The sequence below is a fragment of the Falco punctatus genome, assembly GCF_963210335.1.
Source record: "Falco punctatus genome assembly, chromosome: 1".
Taxonomy (NCBI): domain Eukaryota; kingdom Metazoa; phylum Chordata; class Aves; order Falconiformes; family Falconidae; genus Falco; species Falco punctatus.
The window spans coordinates 120,655,543-120,677,796 of NC_137580.1; the positions used below are offsets into that span (position 1 = coordinate 120,655,543).

The 22,254-nt window shown below is 47.4% G+C and overlaps 1 protein-coding gene across 24 annotated transcripts in view; it reads left to right on the top strand.

The window, feature by feature from the left end:
- Positions 1-22,254, top strand: part of CACNA1G (calcium voltage-gated channel subunit alpha1 G) — a 155,690-nt gene that overhangs the window by 114,188 nt on the left and 19,248 nt on the right. For 8 of the 24 annotated variants that reach the window (XR_013928504.1, XR_013928505.1, XR_013928506.1 and 5 more), the window contains 12 exons: positions 515-640; positions 1,251-1,340; positions 1,944-2,157; positions 4,597-4,647; positions 10,458-10,609; positions 12,995-13,104; positions 14,158-14,291; positions 15,483-15,553; positions 15,649-15,910; positions 15,990-16,111; positions 17,053-17,397; positions 21,686-21,826. Coding sequence is in view for 21 of the 24 variants with exons in the window: in XM_080389608.1 (XP_080245734.1) it covers positions 515-640; positions 1,251-1,340; positions 1,944-2,157; positions 4,597-4,647; positions 10,458-10,609; positions 12,995-13,104; positions 14,158-14,291; positions 15,483-15,553; positions 15,649-15,910; positions 15,990-16,111; positions 17,053-17,397; positions 21,686-21,826 (1,818 nt within the window). In the remaining 3 variants the exon portion in view is untranslated. The remainder of the gene's footprint in view (positions 1-514; positions 641-1,250; positions 1,341-1,943; positions 2,158-4,596; positions 4,648-10,457; positions 10,610-12,994; positions 13,105-14,157; positions 14,292-15,482; positions 15,554-15,648; positions 15,911-15,989; positions 16,112-17,052; positions 17,398-21,685; positions 21,827-22,254) is intronic. The other 16 variants (XM_080389627.1, XM_080389614.1, XM_080389611.1 and 13 more) reach the window with 14 other exon arrangements.

Genomic DNA, 22,254 nt, shown 5'->3' on the forward strand with positions numbered 1-22,254 from the left:
CAACGCAGCAGCTCGGCTCCTCTCTGACATGTCCCCTTGCGACCCGTAAGAGCAGAGCTTAGTCCTCTTCAGTGCCACCTTTCCTTGGCTGACAGAGGGGCCCCGTTACACTTAATTTGTCAGCGACTCTTGAAAGCAGCATCGTTAACGGGGCTGAGCGTCGCTGGAGTCATTCCACGGGTGGTAAGAAGCCATTAGCTCGTCTGGGCTATTAGCTGGGGCTACGCTTGAGCCGGCGACCCAGAAGCAAAGGCCTTTTGGCCAGTCTCAGCTCACTGAACCAGACAACTTAATGCATGAGGTGGGTGTCCTAAATGATGGGAAATCATGCGTTTTCTCATTAGGTGCATATTATACCGGCTGCTCGCACTTAATAACCTGCACAAATGAGGCCATTTCCCTTCCCTTCTGTGGTCGGTGTGGGCAGAGTGCCCCAGGAGGAATGCCCATTGTCTTCAGAGATATCCTGCGGGCTGAACCCTCACAGTTCCTCTCTTCTTTGCGTGTTTTGCAGCTTTTCAAAGGCAAGTTTTTTGTCTGCCAGGGAGAGGACACCAGAAACATCACAAATAAATCGGATTGTACCGAAGCAAGCTACAAATGGGTCCGGCACAAGTATAATTTTGATAATCTCGGCCAGGTATTACTAGAATGGTAATCTGCTTCTTTGCTCCTTTACCTCCTTGACTTAAAACCTGTGCATTATTATCCCGTGGGATTTTCTTACAGGGCACTACCAGTTGCAGTAAATATTCAGTTCACATACACAGCATTCTGTCTCTGTAAATCCCAAAGGTAGTGTTTCCAAGCAGGCATACACTTCTTTTTGGAACAGAACAAGCACATGTGGCTTCGTGGAGTACTTAATTGCTTCACTGCTACATAACAAACCAAATATATCTTGCAGAAGGGCTTGTCTAATAGAGCTGGACACTTTCAACCGTCTCTGCAACACAACCTTATTTTAGCTGCATGGTAAGGACTAATTAGTTGGGAGCAGTAGAGACCTGGAGGGTGGAAATGAAGTTGCTTTTGTCTTCAGCTTTGTGGATTTCGAATTAGTGCTCATTGCAAGACCAGGCACTGGCATTGATAGTTTTTTTATGCCCGGAGAAACTTTGGGCATCAGTGTCCCATTAGCAGACAGGTAATGATAATCCTCAGCCAGGAAAGGGCAGAGAGGAGTGAGACGTTACAAGCAAAAGAGCTTTAGTGCAACCACATCTAACTTTTATTCCATGTATTTCTAGGCCCTGATGTCTCTCTTTGTCCTGGCCTCCAAGGACGGGTGGGTGGATATCATGTACGATGGCTTAGATGCTGTGGGAGTTGACCAGCAGGTATGTGCTCCAGCGGAGCTGTAAGAAATGAGTTGTCAGAGCACATTTGCACATTTTCCAAAGTACTGTTGGCTTCCACAGCCAAGTGGGGTTCTGGGGAGGGTCAAGGGAGGCGTGTAACCCAAGTCCTGGGGCGTGACAAGGAGTCCAGTGAAAAGTCTGGATTTGGACCTAGCCTTTTCCCTACAGATCTGGCAACACGACTGGTCTAACTACCACTAGGGAGAACTGCAACTATTGAAGAATGGTTTGACTTTTTAAGCAATTTAGACATTTCAGGAGGAAAGGAGTGCTTTGTGTAGGTACAGGTTTTCTGTGAGGGACTTGCAAGAGCTGCAGAGGATTCTGCTACCCTGCCGTTGGCAGAACAGAGGTGGTTGTTCTGTCCTCAACGTATTCTGTGTTTGGGGAGCATTCAGGTAAGGTGTTTCAGAGGGCCCCGATTTTCAGGAAGAGCAGAGCATGCTGAGCTGCCTGAAAGGGGCACCCATGGGTTTTGTGTATGGGGCAGCCATATCAATTTGCTCCCCCTGGGCTTTTTCTGTTTTCTTTTTTTTTTTTTTTTTGAGGCTCAGTTGACATTTGCCTTCCTCCACTTTGCAGCCAGTCATGAATTACAACCCATGGATGCTCCTCTACTTCATCTCCTTCCTTCTGATCGTGGCCTTCTTTGTCCTCAACATGTTCGTGGGGGTGGTGGTGGAGAATTTCCACAAATGTCGACAGCACCAGGAGGAGGAAGAAGCCAAGAGGCGGGAGGAGAAGAGGCTTCGCCGGCTGGAGAAAAAGAGAAGGAGTAAGGAGAAACAGATGGCTGGTCGGTAGTCTTTCCACATCTTTCTGAGTCCTGCTTGACCTTCCACACAATCCCCCTCCTCCCTCCCCTCCCTGCCTCTTGTCTGGTGATCATTCTTCTCCCAAAAGCATGTCCAGCTATAAAATTTGCATGAAGGAAGTAGTGTCATTTTAGGCTGAGCAAGGAGCCATGGAAGCCTTTTTAATGGCTGCATGATTTGCAATGACCTTTCCATTGGAGGTTATTTAAAGTAAAATATAATAATAGTCAGACCTGGAGCTTCTTGGATAGCAGAGCTCAGTGTTACACAAATAGTGACAACTGCAAAGATCATCAGTGCCGGATGGCACCATAAATATTCTGAGTCATGAGCACTGTTACTGATAACTGGATTCACTATTTGGTTTATTACAGCCTTGTAATGCCACAGTGATGTTACCTGTCCCATTTATCAAGCGGGTTTATTTATTGGCACAGTAGCACCACTGCTATTCAAGAGTGTAATAAAATAATGGAGCCATCTCATTCTAGTAATGCTTAAAAACTCCTTAGAGAAACATATCAATGCATTTGCTTGAGAAATACAGATTAGAGGAAAAAAAAAAAAAAAAAAAAAGCAGTTGAGGGGAGTAACTAACTAGACAAAATAGCGCTGATAGAAATCGAACCAAGCTCCAAACTGGATGTGCAAGCTTGCAGCCCTGCCTAGAGAAGCCTTGACGGGTGAAGGGAGGCTGGACCTCAGCTCTGCCCAAAGTCTCCCGTCCTGTCTCTTATTCTTTTTTTCTTTTGATTTGGTTGAGTAAGACATGTCAGCCAGAGGCCACAGGTCAGAGGTGCTCTTCTTCTTGCATGCTCTCTCTTCTGACTGAACTTTCTCCATTGCCCTTCGTGTCCATGGCCTCACGCTTTCCCTCCCTGGTCTCAGTCTGCCTGCTGCTCTCTCCGTGTCCCCTTTCACGTCTCTTCTCTATCTTTGACAGACTTCAGTACTGTTTAAGAGGCTGTCTGATCAGGCGCTTGTTTCGAAAGCTGGTAATATTAAGTCCGTTTTATTTTTTTTTAATAGTCTAAGAGGTGTTTAATAGCTGTGACAGGCTTAATCATGCAACCACGTACCACAATGGTGTCTCAGCCTCTCTCAGTTTAGCACTTACCCAGCGCTTTCCTTTGGTCACATCTTTAAGTCCCATGAGCTTCACAGGTTTTGTAACCAATAGGTTGTATCACACCAGCCTCTGGACATCAAACTTTGGTTTATGCCGAGAGCCTGGCTTCCTCGATGGTCAGTGGAAAGATGGAGGCTGCCCTCAAGAGCGGTGGAGGACACGTTAGACTGTTCTCAGTTAAGTGGGATACAGATGGAAAGAATTTGTTTATGTTTTTCACATGAAGGAAATGCCTAGAAAGCTCTTTCGGTCAGTCCAAGTTCCCAAACAGTTTCAGGCTGGTGAGTTAGATAATGCTTTTAAAGGCTGGATAGAAAGATCCCTATTTAAAGTTGCAGTTTTGGAAAGCAGACGTTCCTGTAGAAGAAAAATAGATGTTTAGTTATTATTAATGACCGTATTTATAATGCTAGAGGAACTAGATAAAGAAAAGACATAAGTCTGGGCAATTTCCCAGCGGGAAGGAATCACAAACCATCCTCGGAGATGTAGTTATTCATTCGGTCCTATGAAATGCCTAATTAAAGAGGCAATAAACAGCTATTTTACTGAGGATCAAATATTGCTGAGTATTCAATTGCCATAAAAACCTTTCAAGAGCAAAGCCCTCCAAATCACTTTAGAACAGTTTCCCCATTCGCGTACAGTGAAACATTGGTTTTAATTGACCGTGTCCAGCTTTGCCCTCGGAGGCAACAGATGTCAGTGCTTAGCTTCATTCTGCATGGTGGGAACTTGCAGATGATACCAAGAGTTAAGGATTTGATTATACCAGCAACTGCATGGGGGTTCCTTTCAGCTGGCCTAACGGAGGGTCCCCAGGTGCCCACACCAACCTAGGGATGTCAGACCCAGGCAGCCGTAGGCTGATTGCACGGTCCTTTTTGATCTTCAAATGCATTTACCTAATCAGGCATCTGAAACCCAGAAAAGCACGGTGAGATGGAGGCAGGTGCAGGAGTGGCCACTGTAGGGTGCGCTGGCCCAGCAGGGTACGTACAAAGTCCGTCATTCAGAAGTGTCTTCTCCATCATCATCATCTAGCAAGGGGGTCCTCAGGGATCTCTTGGGCTTCCACCTGTGTATGTGGGAGAAGCACAAGAGCCCTTCCTTTTTCACAATGAGCCCATGTACCTGAGCCCACCCTCCCTGAGGCACAAGGAGAGGATCCCACAAGGAAACCTTCCTTGTAGAGGCAATGGAGAGCCTGAGAGCCTTAGGGACCTCTGAAGGGGAAGGGAAGTCTTGCCGCATGTGCTGCCGGGTGATTAATGCCGTTTCGTTCTTTTAGATCTAATGCTGGATGATGTATTAATGGAGAGCTCAGCCAGTGCAGTGCAAGGTACTGGGAAGTCGGCACGTCTCGTCCCACTTGAATGGCAGTGCTGTGTCACTAACGGCTGGCCACCGCTGCTGTGAGGCATCCCACTAAACCGTGTGTGTGGTGCAAAGCTCGTTTGCTTACTTCATGGCACACGCATATCATTCTGAGCTGCAGGTCTGCAGACCTGGCTCAGGACTGACACTTGCAAGCCCTTAATTTACCCCTTGATCATGTTATGTTCTTCAGTATTATTTTTTTTCTGGTTTTCATTAAGACACTGTCAGACTTTTCATGGCTTTTTTTTTCCCTCTCCTTTTTTTAAAACTTTTTTTTTTTGGTTTTTTGTTTTTTTTTTTATTCGAGAATAATGTCTGGACTGTGAAATGGGTCCTTTATTGCTTACTCTAGCTTTCCAACCACCAACTTAGAAGTATCTGAATAATTTGCAGGAGTGTCTCTGGAAGGCAGGCAGTTTCGCTTAGGGAACTTATTTCATTATTTCTCCAGCCCTTGCTCATGGCTCTGCAAAAGCTGTGCTTTGGGGAGGCACAGTAGTTTTTCAGCAGGGTAAAATTCAGCGTGGTGCAGAGCCTCGGAGCTTCAGTGGAGAGACCAGCCCCACAGCAACCCCCAGCGTGGACGGGGAGGTTGGCTGTTGTACTGCCCAGCTTGTAAATTCTTCGTATTGATTGAGAGTTGCATCTTGTGAATGAAATGAAAAAAAGATGCCACCTCTAAGCCTTTGCAAGTCCTGGTGGGGATGGACCAGCAGGGCTGAACGCTGCTGGGGGTTTGACCTGGCCACCACCACCACCCCCCCCCCCGACTGCTCATGCACCCCCCCATCTCACTGGGATGATGCTCAGAGCTGCAGATCTGTCCCTTGCTCTTTTTATTTTTAGGAGAAGCTTTGATCTGGCAAGCGTTTTGTTTAATTCATAACTTAAGAATATTAGCCTGAATAATTAAAGAAGCGCCAACATAGAAACAAATATAGCTGTAATTTTCGACAAAAATAATATGCTAGGAAAATTGTGCCATTAAAATTCTCACCTGTGAACGAGCTCCCACTGCTTGAGATGGGAGCAGGGCTTCATCCGTCTCTCACGTATTGTGGGGAGTTTTGATTAAATAAAAATTTCAAGGTGAGGACTATCGGCTTTCACTGCAGAGGATAACTCAGGGAGACAGAGGTTCCTACCTTACATTTCTCAGGCTTTGTTGGAAGTTATCACAACATGCTTTAATAACCCCTGAATCTCCTTCCCGTTGCCATCCCAATATTTTTACTTCTTTGCCTTCATTCTTGCTCTTCTTGGTAGCCTCCTGTCTTCTCCTACGAAATGGGGGCAGCACGGAGGGGGGTGGGTTGTCACTGGGTTTGGGGGGGCTGTTTACTTTTTCTTCTTTTTATTTGATTGCAACTCCTCTCCTGGTCCTCCAGAGCTACATCAAGGCCGTCTTATTTTATTTTATAAAGGCATTGAACTCATTCCAAACCCCTCTGATACCCTGCGCAGGCTCAGAAGGGCTCTCAGAGTTTAACACGTGTGCAATTGTCAGGTCTGTGCTTTGTGTTTCCTTTTGTTGCCTTTTCTTTGGATCCAGTGGCAGTGACTGTGTCACGCTGCTCTTCAGGCACCGGCACGAAGGAATAGAAAGGTTTGATTTGTGAACCTGCCTGGTGGGGATATTAGGGAATCGCTCCCTGGTGCTGCAGATGAACCTTCTGTGGTTCAATGAGAAATCTGGAGCTGTGACCCCAAAGCTTCCACACATCTCCGCACTTAGAGGGCTTCGCTTCTCTTTCTGTGAAGATAAGATGGAATAGTGTGTGTGTGTGTGTGTGTGTGCATGGCTGCCTGGTGAGATATTATAATTTTATTTTTCCCCCTTTTTTTTTTTTTTTTTTTGAGTCTACATTCTATCACAACTGGAATCTTCTCAGTGGAAATAATTTATCATTTTCCATTTTGCCTTTTTTTTTAAAAAAAAAATATCCATTCAGTACAATAAAAGCCAAGTAAAATGCTGTGTTTAAACAAAAAAATGTTCCTTCAGTGCAAACTACTTTTTAACCTAATAATATCCTTGATACAGTTTGTAAATCCAGCTGCGTCACGGGCTCATTGCTCACTGGTTTGCCGCTGTCCTCCAGATATACTTAGACCTGCAAAGTAGTTAATTCCCTTATTATAGGAGAAGGAAGAAGCCAGAGGAGACAGTAATGGAATTGTCCCACTCTCGTGAATTCCAATTTCCCGTGCCCACGCGCCTCCAGCTCGAAAGCTGCCTCAGGGAAAGTGGCAATTTCTCTCTTGACAGGGCGATATGCGGAGGCAGCCGTTATTCGGGGATCTCTCCCAGCCCCATCCCCCCCGAGGACATGTGGTTAAAGAGGGGAGAGCGGCCCTGGCCCCAGGTCCCACCGGGACCCTCGGGGAGCTGGCAGTGGCACTGCCTGCAGGGGACAGGGCTGCCCCGCCACTGACTCCTGGTCGCGCTGGTGCCATGTGGGGGTCACGTCCCAGGGCTGCCGGGCACACGGCAGCGTAATGCCCCGATCCTAGACTGTGACCGCTGAGCACAAAGGGTGCCTGGCCTGGGAGAACTGAGGGCGGGATTAGGAATGGGAGATGATTATCCTGCCACAGCGGTGGCCACAGCCTTTTCAAACGGGCAGGAGAGGACGGCGATGAGTTTGGGTACCCCAGGGCATGGGCTGGGGCTGCTGTGCTCTGCCTCCCACCCGGTCAAGGGGATTGGTTATGGTCCCAAGAGGAGTACGCAGTGTCTGCTTGGGAAACAAGTGAGCTCAGAGCCCATCAGGGTGATAAGCTAAAGCCACGTGTCCCCCTGCCCGGCACCCGCTCCCTCAGGCCACCATTGCCCAGGACCAAGGGGCAGGTGGGATGCTCCCAAGCCAGCTCCCAGCCAGCTGCACAGTCTCCTTCCCAACAGGGTTAGGAGATCGCTGGGGATCCACTGTCCGAGCTGATTGTCTCCAGTGTAACAATATCTAAATCTGAGCCTTTTCTCCCTCTCTTCTGGCCTCCAGCCATGGTGAAGCAGCTCGATTTACACCCTGTTTACCAGCCTGATATGTCTTGTAGTGGGGCTTTTGCTGTATTTCGTCATCTTCTTGCATTCTCATCCTGCCAATTCTTCTTTCTTTGTTTGCTCTCCTCCTCTTTTCTTTAACACCATGTGTGCCGGGAAGCCAAGTTAACCGTTCCAGTAATAACCAAGACTAACCCAGAGCTCTTGTTGTTCTTGACACAGTGTATTGTAACAGTACAGTAATGTGGTGTTGTGTTAGTTGTGAAGTTCACCACCTGGAGTTTAACAGATGTCTGTATTTCCCAAGATGTTGGTATTGTTTAGCTCTTTACTGCAATAATTAGAAATGATACTGTGTGATAGGGGGCATGGGCTTTGCAGCTGGATAATGACGCGTGAGCGATCCCCAAATTTGCTGCGGAACTGCGCAGGTCTGCTGAAAGAAATAGTATTTATCCGATAGCAAGGAAATGGTTTGTCTGTTCAGTGAGTTCCCTGCCCACCTAGGCACAGTACGTATTTATCTGCCGTCCTCGGACAGCATGCTGGCTTGTGCCTGGTTCACCTCGCGGTAATATCCGTACGGCACTAATATGCACGGCCGGCATGCGGAGACCGGTGAAGCGAGCGGTGGCATGAGTCATAAGCAGGGCTGACAAATCCCCTCTTAACAAAGTTAATGGGGAAGGATGAAACGTTTATGAATGGCGATTTTCTACGGCTGCAAGGGCAGCTGCGAGAGCAGCGTCCAGAGACGTGGAAGCATGGAGCTGTTTGCTGGGAAAGATGCAAAGGAGCTTTGGGGTTTGCGAGAAGGTGGGGTGCGAAGGGGGAGAAGCCTTTGCAGATATATGAACAATTAGCAGCCCTGCTTATAAGGTCATGCACAGGCTAATCCAGGTGCAGGAGCCCTGCACAGGAGACATTTTACAACCTCTCTCTAAATCCTTTCTGTTCTAACGGCATCGGTGCTATTCTGTAGGATTTGGAATTACCCGTCAATCAAAGCTAAGAAAAAATGTGAATTCCAGTGTAATTATTCATAAGTAAATCCATCGCAAGAAAAAAGGCAGAAACATTGACATTTTTCTTTTTGAATGTGAATTATACATAAATGTAGAAGAAGTGATCCAATTATGATGGTGTTTCTTTCGGAGATGATAAGTTGGTTCATAAAAATAGGTCCTATTCCTAACCTAATTGTATTCAAACATTTTAGTTAATTTGCTACTCATAATTTAGCATAATGTGATCGAGATATCTTGACTTTATGGAGATTTATGCAGATTCTGAGATATCTGACAAAGTCTTACGAGTGAGTCAGCAGCTACCAGTCTGCTTTTTTGTAAGCACTCAATAGATTCGCATGAAAATTAATTTTATAGACCTTTTCATCAATATCGTGCTTTAGCACTCAGGTACAGAGCACCTAAAGCACACTGCAGATCAGAAAGTGAATATTAATACTGCCTTTCATGTGATGACACTGAAGCAGAATTTTGGGCATTCCAAACCCCTACGGAATAAAACTGCTGAGTGATTTGTCTGGTCCCTGGGCTCTAAGGGAAAGGTCTGTCCCTATGGAAAAAACAAAACTTCTCTGGTTTTTTCAGGATCCTGTAATGCAGCGGCGAGCACATAAAACCGTCGAATCTCTGGGTTTGATGACGATGTCATTGGCTATTGACAAAGTGAATTCTATTTCCAGGCAAAATTTGATCTTCTAAAATTAGTTTTCCCTGAGGGCAACCCAAACCTGTGCTTTGTGGCTTCGTTCTGCCCAACTTTTTGCTCAGAATAATGCATCAAACTGTACATTTTCTCAGCAGCACTAAATATCAAGCCATGTAATTCTTACAGCTCAATAATTTTCATAACCAGTTGATCATCTAATTATGAGAGTAATATTATACTCTGACATATTCAAGACAGTCCTTTCCACTTCAATCTGCATTATAATGCCTCCTTGAAAATTGTACTGAATTATATACTCAGCCTTGGCATTTCCTCATTAGAGATTAGGTGAGTAAATGAGTTTATCTCTACGAACATTTGGGGTCTAAAGAGCATGTGTCATCCCTGAGGCAGCTGAACACGGGAATGAGTTGAACAGTGAAATCTGTACTTTGATAATCTTGTCTAAATGGAGGATCATTATTTTCTAATCGCTAAGGCTGACTGATCAGTTTTCCTTGGTATTTTTATGGACCATTTCTCAGGGCTCTGGCAGCCAAAGTGTTGAATTTTGTTCTCTCTACAGTTTATTGCAAAGAACATAATACGTCTGAATTAATTCTCTTTCAAAGACCACCGCTAACTCAATGGCCTGTATTTTTAAGACATCGTTATGAAAATCTGTCCCAAACATCTGACCGTTAATTGGGTTTGCAGATACTTTGGGGACTTTTTAAGATCAGCAGAAACAAAAAATTGTTGATTTAATTTAAATTTAATTCAAATATTCCTACAGGGAAAACATTCTTTAGCAGCACAATAGTCCCAGCTCACCTCATCCCTGATGCCATAAGGCTGAGTATGGTGCATGTCCCACTGAAGATGTTTAATGGATGTAAGATGAGGGGAGCCCTGCTGTATATTAAAAATGGTGACATGCCAGCAAGAAAAAAGGAAATAAAAAAGACAGCATGTTGCTGTAATCGGTCTAGAATTTTTCATCTTTGGAGTTGGAAAATGAGGGTGCATTGACTTCAGAAAGACGCAGAGAAATGACTTGATGTGCCTCTTCGCTCTCCTCCTCCCCGCTGCAGAAGCACAGTGTAAGCCCTACTATTCGGATTACTCCCGTTTCCGCCTCCTGATCCACCAGATGTGCACCAGCCACTACCTGGATTTGTTCATCACCGGAGTGATTGGCCTCAACGTGATCACCATGGCCATGGAGCACTACCAGCAGCCAAAGGTACCAGGGCAGAGAGGGGGGAAAGCAGGGGGGAGGGTGCTCAGCCATGGGGGTATGGGCTTATGGGCAGAGTTAAGGCTGGTTTTGCTGTTAGACCCTTTCTGGGACCTTGTTTGAGGCCCTTGTCCACCATGCCTGACTTGTCCCTTTGCCCCATGGAGTGTACCCATCAAACCATGGCTTTGGGCACCTGGGTCCCATTGCACCTCTCCCTCCTAGTCACGTGTGAACGAGCTGCTTTGGAAATGAGGGTGGGAGCAGGTTGGTTTGGTTTGCTAGGTAAGATCATCTTCCCTTTGACTTAGGTTTTCCACCAAAAAAAGGAGAAAAAGGAAAAATAATAGAAGAATTTGTGAGATGTTTCTTTTTGCAAAGTTTCTGCTAAATCCCTGGAGTCCCATAGGGCCCAATTTTCACAGGCACTGGATTCCGTGCTGGTCTTTAAAATACATTTTAATATATTAGTATGCTACGTTCCTGGGTCTTTGTGATACTCTGAAAATAAAAACAGCCTGTCCTGGGATGTCAAGTCTCTTGTGCATAAGAATGAAATGGAAATAGCTGCCTCTGCCATATAACTTGTACTTATTTTTATTAGACACTTTCAGAATGAATAAATATAGCACACAATAGGAGGAAATATTCTTTAAGACTAGACAGGACTTGAATACTTAATATAAAACCCCAAAAAACTAAGACATGCAAACGAGGGGAAAAATATCCTCCAGCCTATCATAAAGAAGCCAAAAAGTGAAAGGGCAGAAGCCCAATTTATTTTTTCTGTTCAGGTCACCTTTAAATACCCTGGAAGGCTCATTGCATGATTCAGTCATTTGGTGATGAAAAAGGTTGTTGGCTAAGGAACCGGTACTGGAATGAATCGCTCTAGGGCGTGCAGTCTTACTGCAGTCGTTTTGCAGCTACATTTTCTCTTGTATTATAAAAATGTTGGGCAGGCTTTTGTTTTTAATTTTCTTTAGGAAAATAACGTTTTGTCTCTAAGCCTCTGGTATGCAGCATCTGGGTAATAACTCCAAGCTTGGGCTGTGCTGAGATGACAGCACGGTTAGAGCCGTGCACATGCTGGAGGGTCTTGCTGAATCGGGACCCCGATATCACTCTGGTCGGGGTGACTGACGGCTGGGATCCCGCGGATGCTTAAAAGGCTGAACGTACCAGAAAGCTTTATATCCAAACCCAGTTCCTTGGTGTGTTGGTGCTGAAAGGGGCTGCTGGTGGGATACCCCAGGATGCCCTGTGGACAAGATCCCAGCTGGAGATGCTGTGGCTGCACATAGAGAGGAGGGACTGCAGCGTGCAGAGCAAGGAGCTACTGGGCAAAATCTGGCTTTTGCCAGATAAATGTGGTCATTTGGTGGCAGGGCCCTGGTCCCCTGCAGGATGACAGGGAACCTCGTTCAGAGCCACAGCTTCCTTTAGCAGCTGGGCTGGTACCTCTCGGGCAATTGAGGTGGTTTCATCCATGGATGCTTGAAGCTAAACTGCAGCATGAAGGCAGAGTGTGTGTCTGAAACCCCTTCTGTAATGACTTCTGCTGCTCCAGTAAGTCTTGGTTTTGGTCTGAGAGCACAATGTTGCCATCTCCCCCATTCCCTAAGAGTGCCCCGGCCATGGTTATTGTCATCCCATTTGCCAGCAGTGACAAATTCAATGCGCGTTACTGAAGTGGCCACGCAGGGTGCTGCTACCGCAGTGCTCCTTCACGAGCAGGACGTTTGGGATGAAATTGCCTCTGACGTGACTGTGCAAGAGTTGTCCCAGCCAGGAGGCACCTGTAAGTTAATGGCCAGGCTGTGACTTCTGCAGAGGGAAGGGTGGGCAGACGATAACCCGAGGCACTCGCTGCTGCTGGCATGCGATCCCTCTCTCCTGCTCCTTGCCAAAAGCTCAAGGTGAGGAGTAAAAGACAGGCTATCACAAAGAAGCCATTTGGCCAGTGCTTGCACAGACCTGGCCAGCCCATGGCTCTTGCAGCAGTGCACAAATGAGCAAGTGGGGGGAAATTCAGCTTTCGGCCAAAAGCACGAGGGTCTGCGCGCTGCCGACACCTGCGAAGGCAGCAGCTCTTACCGCTCACCCAAGGGATTGCGCTGGGCTGTGTGGCTGCCCCAGGGTTTGAGTTGTGCCTTGGGTTTGTGTCAGCCCCTCCGCTGAATTGTGTCTGCTGGGTTGGGGCCAGGGAAATGCAGCTTGCGCTCTCCCTGAAGCACTGGGACTTTTCCCTGGGACATTTGTCATCGGAGAGAGCCCACGACTGGAGCCTTTTGTTGTAGTTTGGAAATGAGTGACTGGTGAAAGGAGAGGAGGGCAGATCTGCAGGCTGCAGAGCTGGCATCTAACCACGGTCCTGTGTCCACACCCCAGGTTCTTGATGAAGCCCTGAAGATCTGCAATTACATCTTCACCGTTATCTTTGTCCTGGAGTCTGTTTTCAAGCTTATCGCCTTTGGGTTTCGTCGCTTCTTCCAAGACAGGTAACAAAAGCCCCGCTGTGACGGCGGGGCCAGCAGCAGGTTTCTGGAGACAGTGCCCAAACGTGGTGTCCTGGACCCCGATGCTCTTTCCAGTGATGGCAGTCGGACAAGTGGGAGCACTTTCTGGTGTGACTGATTGAAACCTGGGTAGGTGGAGGTTTGGGGATGTGAGCTGGGGTAAGGCTTGTGTGTGCCCCGGGATGTGATTGCACCACTTTGGCCCTTGGGAGAGGACAAAATAGGAGTGAGTCTCACACTGAGCAGCTGGTTCTCGTCTCACACCAGTTGCATCTCCATGTCATCCAGATGATCTGGTGAGGTGACAAAATTTATGCCAAGAGAACCTGGTTGTGAGTGGAAATGAAAGAGGAAAGGGGCTTCTTTTAATGCAGATGTGGAGCAGCAGATGAAATTGCTGCTTTTTGTAGCTTTTCACTCTCTTACCTCACAAATACAGATTTTATGTCCTCGGTGAATCTTTCTCCTCCCATTTTTGCCTCCTTCAGTGTTAATACCAAAAGCGCGGGCACTGGGCAAGACTTGAACACAAGCCCTTCAGCAGCCGGGAGGATGGTTCCACCCCCAACGTTCCAGGTGTCTGTGCTAGGATCACGTCTCTCTTCAACCTGGCATGGATCCTTGGGGTCTTTCCTTCACCCACCCTGATTTTTGTTGCAAGGACTGGACACAGGATCTGGTTCTTCCTAGGGTAGATCTCACACTGAGGTCCACGAGTGCCATGTCTCAAAGCAGCCGGACAGATACCACAGCATCTCCCCTGAGGTCTGCAGCCTCCGGGTAGAAAAGTGCCCAGCTTTTGTTTCTGTTTCCCTTCAGTCAAGAATTATCTTTGGAATTGGCTGATTTTCTAATGAGATGCATTAGTTACAATGATTTTATAACATAACTGCTTTTGTATAATACCCTCAGAAAAATGCTGTAGATTCATTTCAGTGCTAGAACCATTGAAATGACTGGAATTCGTGTGAAACAGGCTACCGCCCCTTGCCAGCTTCTTAGTAGATGTTAAACTTCACTTTGTGTTGTCTCCAGATGGAACCAATTAGATCTGGCAATTGTGCTGCTGTCTATCATGGGCATCACTTTGGAAGAGATCGAGGTGAATGCTTCGCTACCGATTAACCCCACTATTATCCGAATCATGAGGGTTCTCAGGATTGCTCGAGGTGAGATGAAGAAAGCAGAATTGACTTGGGTTTGAGGTGCAGGGTCTCCTCCAGAAGGGAGTTAAGTGTCGGGGAACGGTTCCGGGGCACATCCCCATCACGATGTGCAGAGCTCTGGCATCAACAGGCTGTAAACAAATAAAATAACAATGGGGGAAAATACTTGCGAGGAGCCAAAAAGCTGAGCCAACTGACCATGTGTTTCTATCTTAAGAGGGCTTGGAGGCTGAGAGGTTAGAAATGAAAGAGAAAGAGCTGTGGCTGTATCTTCCAGAGATATACCTGGAAAAAAATATGCCAGTCAAATCAAAAGTCATCCCTGATGGGGATTAGAGAATACAAGCTGGAGTATGTTTGCTTTAAAAAGACAAGCATCTAATAAATTTAATTTCCCGTGGGACTTTACATTTCACCACTCGGTGACAAAGCATGCCTCGTCACTCTGCATCCATCTGTCCCCTCAGACTTGTAATGACACATACCCAAGCTGGGAAGCCAGCTTCTTCAGGGCCTGATTTTTCAGAACAGGGAGGTCTCAGGGCCAAGTGATGAAGACGTAAAATGGGAGCGCTTAAGAAAGTACTCCCAGGCCCTCCTGAAGGGCAGTGTTGTGCTCGGAGGCATAATTGCTCTGATTGCAGCCCTCATCTAAGCAAACAAGGAGCCAGAGGAGAAATGAAATGCTGCTGTGTCTCCAGGGGGAGAAAAAAAAAAGTGTTTTTCCTGTGTATTGGATCCCTTTCAGAATTAAAAATACATGCAGTTTCCAATTGGAAATGCAACCTTCTGGAAGAGATGTGTAAATCAGTTCCTCAGTGAATCATGTATGAAAGTGGGTAGCCTATGGAAGTGGGAAAGTAGCCCCAGGGTTGGGAAAGTAACTGCTCGAGATAACCGGAGGAAGAAGGAGATGGGTCCAACACAGATAAAAGTGGGGAAAGGAAAAGCCAGGCAGAGCGATAACGCTTTCTACAAGTCTCAGGGTAGGTGATGCTGCTATTCACAGGATTTTGATAGTATCCAAGCAACCAGGCACGATGTAAAAAGGCCAGGGACTATAGCAGCTAATGGAGAACACTTGACATGATTTCACATTTCTCTTCCCATAATCTGTGGCTCCTGGGAGAGGGACTGAGTTTGTGCCTGTGTGCTAGCGCTGCTGTTACCATATTATGAACGTGTTTTCCGCAGTGTTGAAGTTGCTGAAGATGGCTGTAGGGATGAGAGCCCTGTTGGACACCGTGATGCAAGCGCTGCCACAGGTAACCCACTGCCATATCGAACCAGATCTCCTCTGGCCCAAAGCTAATTTCCTATTGCAGAGGAATGCTAATCATTTTATCTTTACTGTCATTAGAGAATCACAATTTCCCTTCCGAAGCGCAGTCTGAGATACAGTCCTCACATTGAGGTCATTTTTCCCCTGAAGCAATTTAAGTTTTGGATTAAAGAATACAGCAAGAAACAGGTCTGGAACAAAAAAATCAATGAATGTTCTTTTTCTGTGTTTTTTTCCCCCCATTTCTTTTTCTCTTTCCAGGTGGGGAATCTGGGTCTTCTCTTCATGTTGTTGTTTTTCATATTTGCAGCTCTTGGAGTGGAGCTGTTTGGAGACCTTGGTGAGTCTTCCCGTGCCGGTGGGAGCGGGATGGGAGCGGGATGGGAGCCGGAGTCTCACGGCTGCACTTGGTCCCACAGAGTGCGACGACACACACCCCTGCGAGGGGCTGGGACGGCACGCCACGTTCAGGAACTTTGGGATGGCCTTTCTGACTCTTTTCCGGGTATCCACGGGAGACAACTGGAATGGGATCATGAAGGTAAGAGAGCCATGGAAAATGAGTATTGCCTGTAATTGCCTAATTAGAAGCTGTTTGCCTTGCTCCAGGCTGGTAACGATGCCCAGCCAGGACACTCGCATCCTGCAGTGAGCTGGTCTCTTCATTTGTGCACGGGGCAAAGCCTCTAACGTTTTTGTTGCCTCCTCCTGGCGTTGCGATGTCTATGGCTGCAGCTTCCTGGCGTACTCCATATATTCCATTTTTTTACTCTGAGTGAACAACTTAAAAAGAAGGGGAAAAATAAAGGGACTCATCTCTCAGATAGCACAAGCTCAGCTCAGTAACGTGCATTGGTTTTACTTTTTTCTTTAAAAGTCTTTTGGCATTGCTTTGTTGGGTTTTTTTTTCTGGGAAAACCCAAGTTTCTGAGACAAGGGTGTCTCTCAGGGGACAGCCATAAAGGCATGCTATTGTGAAGAAATCTGGTCTATGAATACACAGTGTGCTCACTAGTCTGAAGGAATCACTTCTCCATCCATTTGTAGCCTGGTGAGCGTTAGGGGGCCAAACTCTTAATGACGGGGTGTGAACTTGAGGAAAGAACATTTGCAAGCTCAGCTGCTGTGGGATGGCTGATGGGTTATAGCTGCATCCTGCTTTGCCCTGGATCTGTCTGCCACACTCCTGCATGTTTGGTTTCTAACCTAGTGAAACAGCCTTTCCTTGAGGAGCAGCAGGGTGTCGATGACTGGTGTTGCACACCCCCAAGGACAATTTCCTCTGAGCCTGCTTGTGGTGACTAACACAGAAACGTGAGGTTTCACTGGCAAATATTTTGCTATTCTAGACAATAAATTTGCCTAATTCTCTCAGTTTTCTTCACAAAAGGAGAAGCCGTTGCTGCCAGATGCCCAGATGGCAGACCAAGGTCCATGCTGGAACCTCTTCACATTCCTCCATCATTTCCCTCCTGTTTCTAGGACACGCTGCGAGACTGTGACCAGGAGTCCACCTGTTATAACACCGTTATTTCACCCATCTACTTTGTCTCCTTCGTGCTGACGGCCCAGTTTGTCCTGGTGAACGTGGTGATTGCCGTGCTCATGAAGCACTTGGAAGAGAGCAACAAGGAGGCTAAGGAGGAGGCAGAGCTCGAGGCAGAACTGGAGATGGAAATGAAGACAATCACGCCCGGCCAACACAGCCCCTCGGACATCTTTGCGTGGACAGGCAGCACCGGTGGAGAGAGACCTGAGAGCCCCCGAGGATGTACCAATCCCATGCAAATCAAGGTGGACTCTCAGCTCTCGTTAGTTTACCCTATGGTGAGAATCTGGGTTGGAGGGTGAAGAGGGCTTGACCTGCATATTAGCTGGGGGAAGACATGCACGAGTCGGTAATGAAGGAGTGGGTGTCCCGTACGTCCTGGGCTTGTATTCCTCTCTGTCTGCTGACTGACTGTTGCATGGTGTGGGAGCCGGTGCTCCAGGGAAGAGACCCTGGGCAGGTCTCCAGACCACCTTGATGCATCTGTTTGGACATAGAGAGCTTTGCAGTTTGTTCTGGAGATGTGCCCAAGCCACCAAGTTCAGACCTAGCTCTAAATTTGCTCTAATCCAGAGTTTGCACTAGGTCCTTTGTGATAGAAAAATCATGAGCGTAATGTGTTTGCTTTTCTAATTGTTGTGGTCTAACCCCAGCTGGCAGCTCAGCCCCACACAGCCGCTCGCTGGCTCTTCCCCGGTGGGATGGTGTAGAGAATGGGAAGGGTAAAAGTGAGAAAACTTGTGGGTTGAGATACAGACGGTTTAATAGGTAAAGCAAGAGCCACACAGGCAAGCAAAGCAAAGCAAGGAATTTCTTCACCACATCCCACGGGCAGGCAGGGGCTCAGCCCCCCCCAGCACAGCAGGGCTCCATCACGCCCAACGGGGACTTGGGAAGACAAATGCCATCGCTCTGGATGTCCTCCCCTTCCTTCTTCTTCCCCCAGCTTCATATGCTGAGCATATATATCCCAAATCATGGGTTACAATAATTTAAAGGTATTTCCATTACAATCTCCACCCCTGGTCCCTTTGGACCAGCCCGTTTTTTGAGGGTTTTTTTGGCAATGAACTCCTCCCCTTGCAATTTATTGCAACATTGCACTGAACTCCTCTCCTTGCCCCTGCTCCAGCTTGGATTTATCCAGGCTGCAGTCCCTCAGGGTTGTACCTGCTTCAAGTGGAGCCTCAGCTCTGCGCTACAGTCTCTCCAGGGGTATGCCTGCTGCGGCATAGACTCATCCACAGCCACTGCTGCTTTGAGGTGCACCTGTCCCAGCATGGCCTTACCCCTGGCTGCAGTCGAGGGACCTCCAGGGTTCTACTTGCTGTCCTGGGCCCATCCATGGCCACATGCTTTGAGTGCTCCAGCATGGCCTCATGCACAGCCACTGATGCTTCAAGGTCTACCTGCTGCAGCGTGGACTTATCCACAGCCTTAGATACCTTGAGGTGTACCTTCTCCAGCGTGGGGCTTATCCTTGGGCCACAATCCCTTCAGAGGTATACCTGCTGCGGCACAAGCATAGCCACGGCCACAGAGGCTTCAATAGATGCCTGCTCTTCTGTGGGCTTATCCATGGCCAGAGATGCTTTGGGGTGTCCTGCTCCCAACGTGGACACAGCCACAGGTCATGGTCCCTTTGACTGGAGTTCATGTTGGAGTTCCAACCTGTCCTGTACAGCAGCACAGAAGCAGCAGCCATGCCCTGGCCAGCTGCCAGCCCCGGCACATCGCTGCTGCTGTTATCAAAATGTTCCCAGGCAGAGCGCAGTGAGATGATAAGCAGTGCAGCAGTACAGCAAGCAGCGAAAGCAAAAAAGCAGCCACTAATGAGCACTAGACTCTAATATACAGTGAGGCAAGCGAGCCCCATGGCAAGCACAGGAGCCTGTCAATTAAAAGCTAAACAGCAATAACAGCTATAAATTCAATCTGGCACATTCCAATTGAATCTGTTATCTCGAACCCTTCGAGCCCCACGCTGGGCACCAAAAGGGACTGTGGTGGTCTAACCCCAGCTGGCAGCTCAGCCCCACACAGCCACTCACTCACTCCCCCCCCAGTGGGACGGGGTAGAGAATCAGAAGGGTAAAAGTGAGAAAACTCATGGGTTGAGATAAAGATAGTTTAATAGGTAAAGAAAAAGCCACACATGGAAAGCAAAGTAAAGCAAGGAATTCCTTCGCCACATCCCACGGGCAGGCAGGGGCTCAACCACCCCCAGGACAGCAGGGCTCCTTCACGCCCAACGGGGACTTGTGAAGACAAATGTCCCCCCCTTTCCTTCTCCTTCCCCCAGCTTTATATGCTGAGCATGATGCCGTGTTGGCTGGGATATCCCTTGGCTCAGCTGGGGTCAGCTGTCCCGGCCATGTCCCCTCCCAGCTCCTGGTGCCCCCCAGCCTGCTCACTGGTGGGTGGTGTGGGGAGCAGAAGGGGCCTTGGCTCTGTGTAAGCGCTGCTCAGCAGCGATGAAAACATCCCTGTGTTATCAAAGCTGTTTTCAGCACAAATCCGAAACGTAGCCCCATACCAGCTAGTGTGAAGAAAATTAACTCTATCCCAGCCAAAACCAGCATAGCAAGCAGACCATGAACCACAACATTAAAAGAGAAATAAAACTTGGCTAATCTTTGCTTAAGTATTAAATTCGGTTTATGTAAACTCAATTCAAACTCCATCCCCACAGCCAAGCTTGTGAGAAAAGATTTAACAATGGAATAATCCAGAGGGGGCTCAAACCTGAGCCCACCAGCACTGGTGGCAGAACTCCCACCAGCAGGAGCAGGGCTGCAATGTGGTAGCTGCTCTGGGTTGCAGTAAGTCTCTCTAAAGCACAGTTTCTGGATGAAGACTCAGTTTGAGGAATGAGAGGTAAGGTCAAGATCCAGACAGGTCCTTTGGGAGGGAACTGAACTGGAATTATACAAGAAAAATCGTCCAGTCTTTTTTTAGTCTTAGCTGATTGCAAATTGGGTTAAACTCTACACAGACCTCATTAGCTTTTATTACATCATGATTTCACAACAGCATATCTTGGCCTCTGCCTGAGGTGGACTAATGAGTATTCTAATGCATGAAAAACTCATTTATGATCTTTAGTCCAAGGGTGAAAAAAAGTAAATCCCTGCTCAAGCTTTGTTTCAGTTCCTAAGCTACTGGAAATTTCTGGTGCCATTAGGAATCACTGATGTCTCAGATGGAGTCCAAAGCTGCTCCTTGGCGCAGGAAAAAGGAGTTCAGGGCAATATGGGGAAATCCAGATCTACTACGTCCTCTAAGAAGAAACACCATGTCCCAACTGTTGTACATGTTACACAGAGCACTGGCAAACCGTCCTCAGCGCTATCGCCCTGCATCAATACTCACACTGGCAAAAAGAGAAACTGCAAAACTGCCAGGCACATCAGGGAGGGAAACCCTCAGCTCTTCAGTCTGTCAAACCTGCCCTCTCCGAAGGTGGCCTTGAAAGGGCTTATTCTAGTCACAACCTCCAGAGCGTGTTTCTTGCTCTTTCACTCAAACAGAAGCCTCAAAAACCTCCAGGAGATTTTCTTCTATTTTTTCTCCCAGCCAAAATCTTCAGGACCAATCTGATATTTGAGCATGATAGCAGAGGAATACAATTCCCAGGACATGACCCCGCCAGGACATGTGGTCAGCATGCTCTTCTGCTTGCCTATTCCCCAGGATTTTTGCACTGTGTGCTGTTTGACTGTAATGATGGTCCTCATTTCATCGTACGTAGCAGGCATTCCCTACATGAAAGGTGCAAGCCTTAAATTGCTCCCACGGTGCCTGCAAAAGCCAGACCCTGTTCTGTATAACTTCCAGTTGTCTGTGCTCTGGCCAGCTGGTTTGAAGTTGGCCAGGACAACTGGGGCACCTCAACCCATGTCTGGCACATGAATTAGTGACCTGATGTGTGTCCGTCCTGGTCACCTGCAGCTTTCATGCACAGGATGCTCAGCTTCTCTTCAAGTCAGGTTCTTGTAATTGATGTGCCCTCTGGATGTGGATTTAGGTGTCAAGTATTAGGTCCACTTGCTCAAAAATGTGAACAATGGGTATAGAAACCTGACAGCAGTAGCATCCTACAGAAGTTCATAGCACCAAGTACCAAGATGCTGCTATAGCGGCCCCGGGATACATCTCAGGTGCCAGGAGCGACTGGCCATGTTTGCTGAGGGTGAATTGTCCCCGGAGTGGGGGCAGCCGCGGTGCTGGGACAGCCGGGGACAGCCCCATACATTATTAATGTCTGAGAAAGCTGTCACTGCTCACCGTGATATTACTGCACTGTTCTCTCTCCTCTCCTGCCTCACCTCTCCTGTCCCGTTGTTTCTGTTACTGCTATTCTCCCTTAACGTTTCTGTCTCCCCCTGACCACCCCCCCCCAATCTGTTCTTTCCCCCTTTTGTTCATTGGGTTTATGCACCATCCTTTTTTTTTTTTTTTTTTTTTTTTTTGTCCCTTCTTCTCTCTCTGTCTCTGTCCCTCGCCTTTTTCTCTCTCTTTTTGGCTTGCTCTCTCCTTCTGCATGCTACACACCACCCCTCCTAGGAAAGGCACTTGTTTGATACCATATCACTGCTGATCCAGGAATCTCTGGAAGGAGAGCTGAAGCTGATGGACAACCTTTCAGGCTCTGTGTGCCATCATTATGCCCTCCCAGCTCCCGAATATTACAACTCTGAGAACCAGGTTAATATTCCTAATTTCCTGCACAGTCTCCATCCAAACTCAGTTTGACTGAGACCTTTAATTGAGAGTTAAAGTTCTTTATGTAACGTATCGCAGGGATTTTGAAGCATAAGTCATTTGGGCTTTTTCTGTGGGCGCTGAGATAATATCTTGGTTTATGATGTTGTATATCAATGCAAGAGGAAGAGCACAGGCTCCGAGTTTCCCTCTTCAACACAGAATTTTTTCATTGGGATTTACTGTTCGTGAGTCTTGTAGGGAAAATGTACAAAATCCTGTCTCCATCCTTCAGTGGGGTTCTAGTGTTTGGCTTCTTGCTCCTAACCAGGGCTCCATGGCAATGTCAGGATGCATCTGCAGAGCCTGGAGGTTTTCCCAGAGCAGAGCCTGAGCCGGTGGGGATCATAAAATGATCTCTATATTTGTGC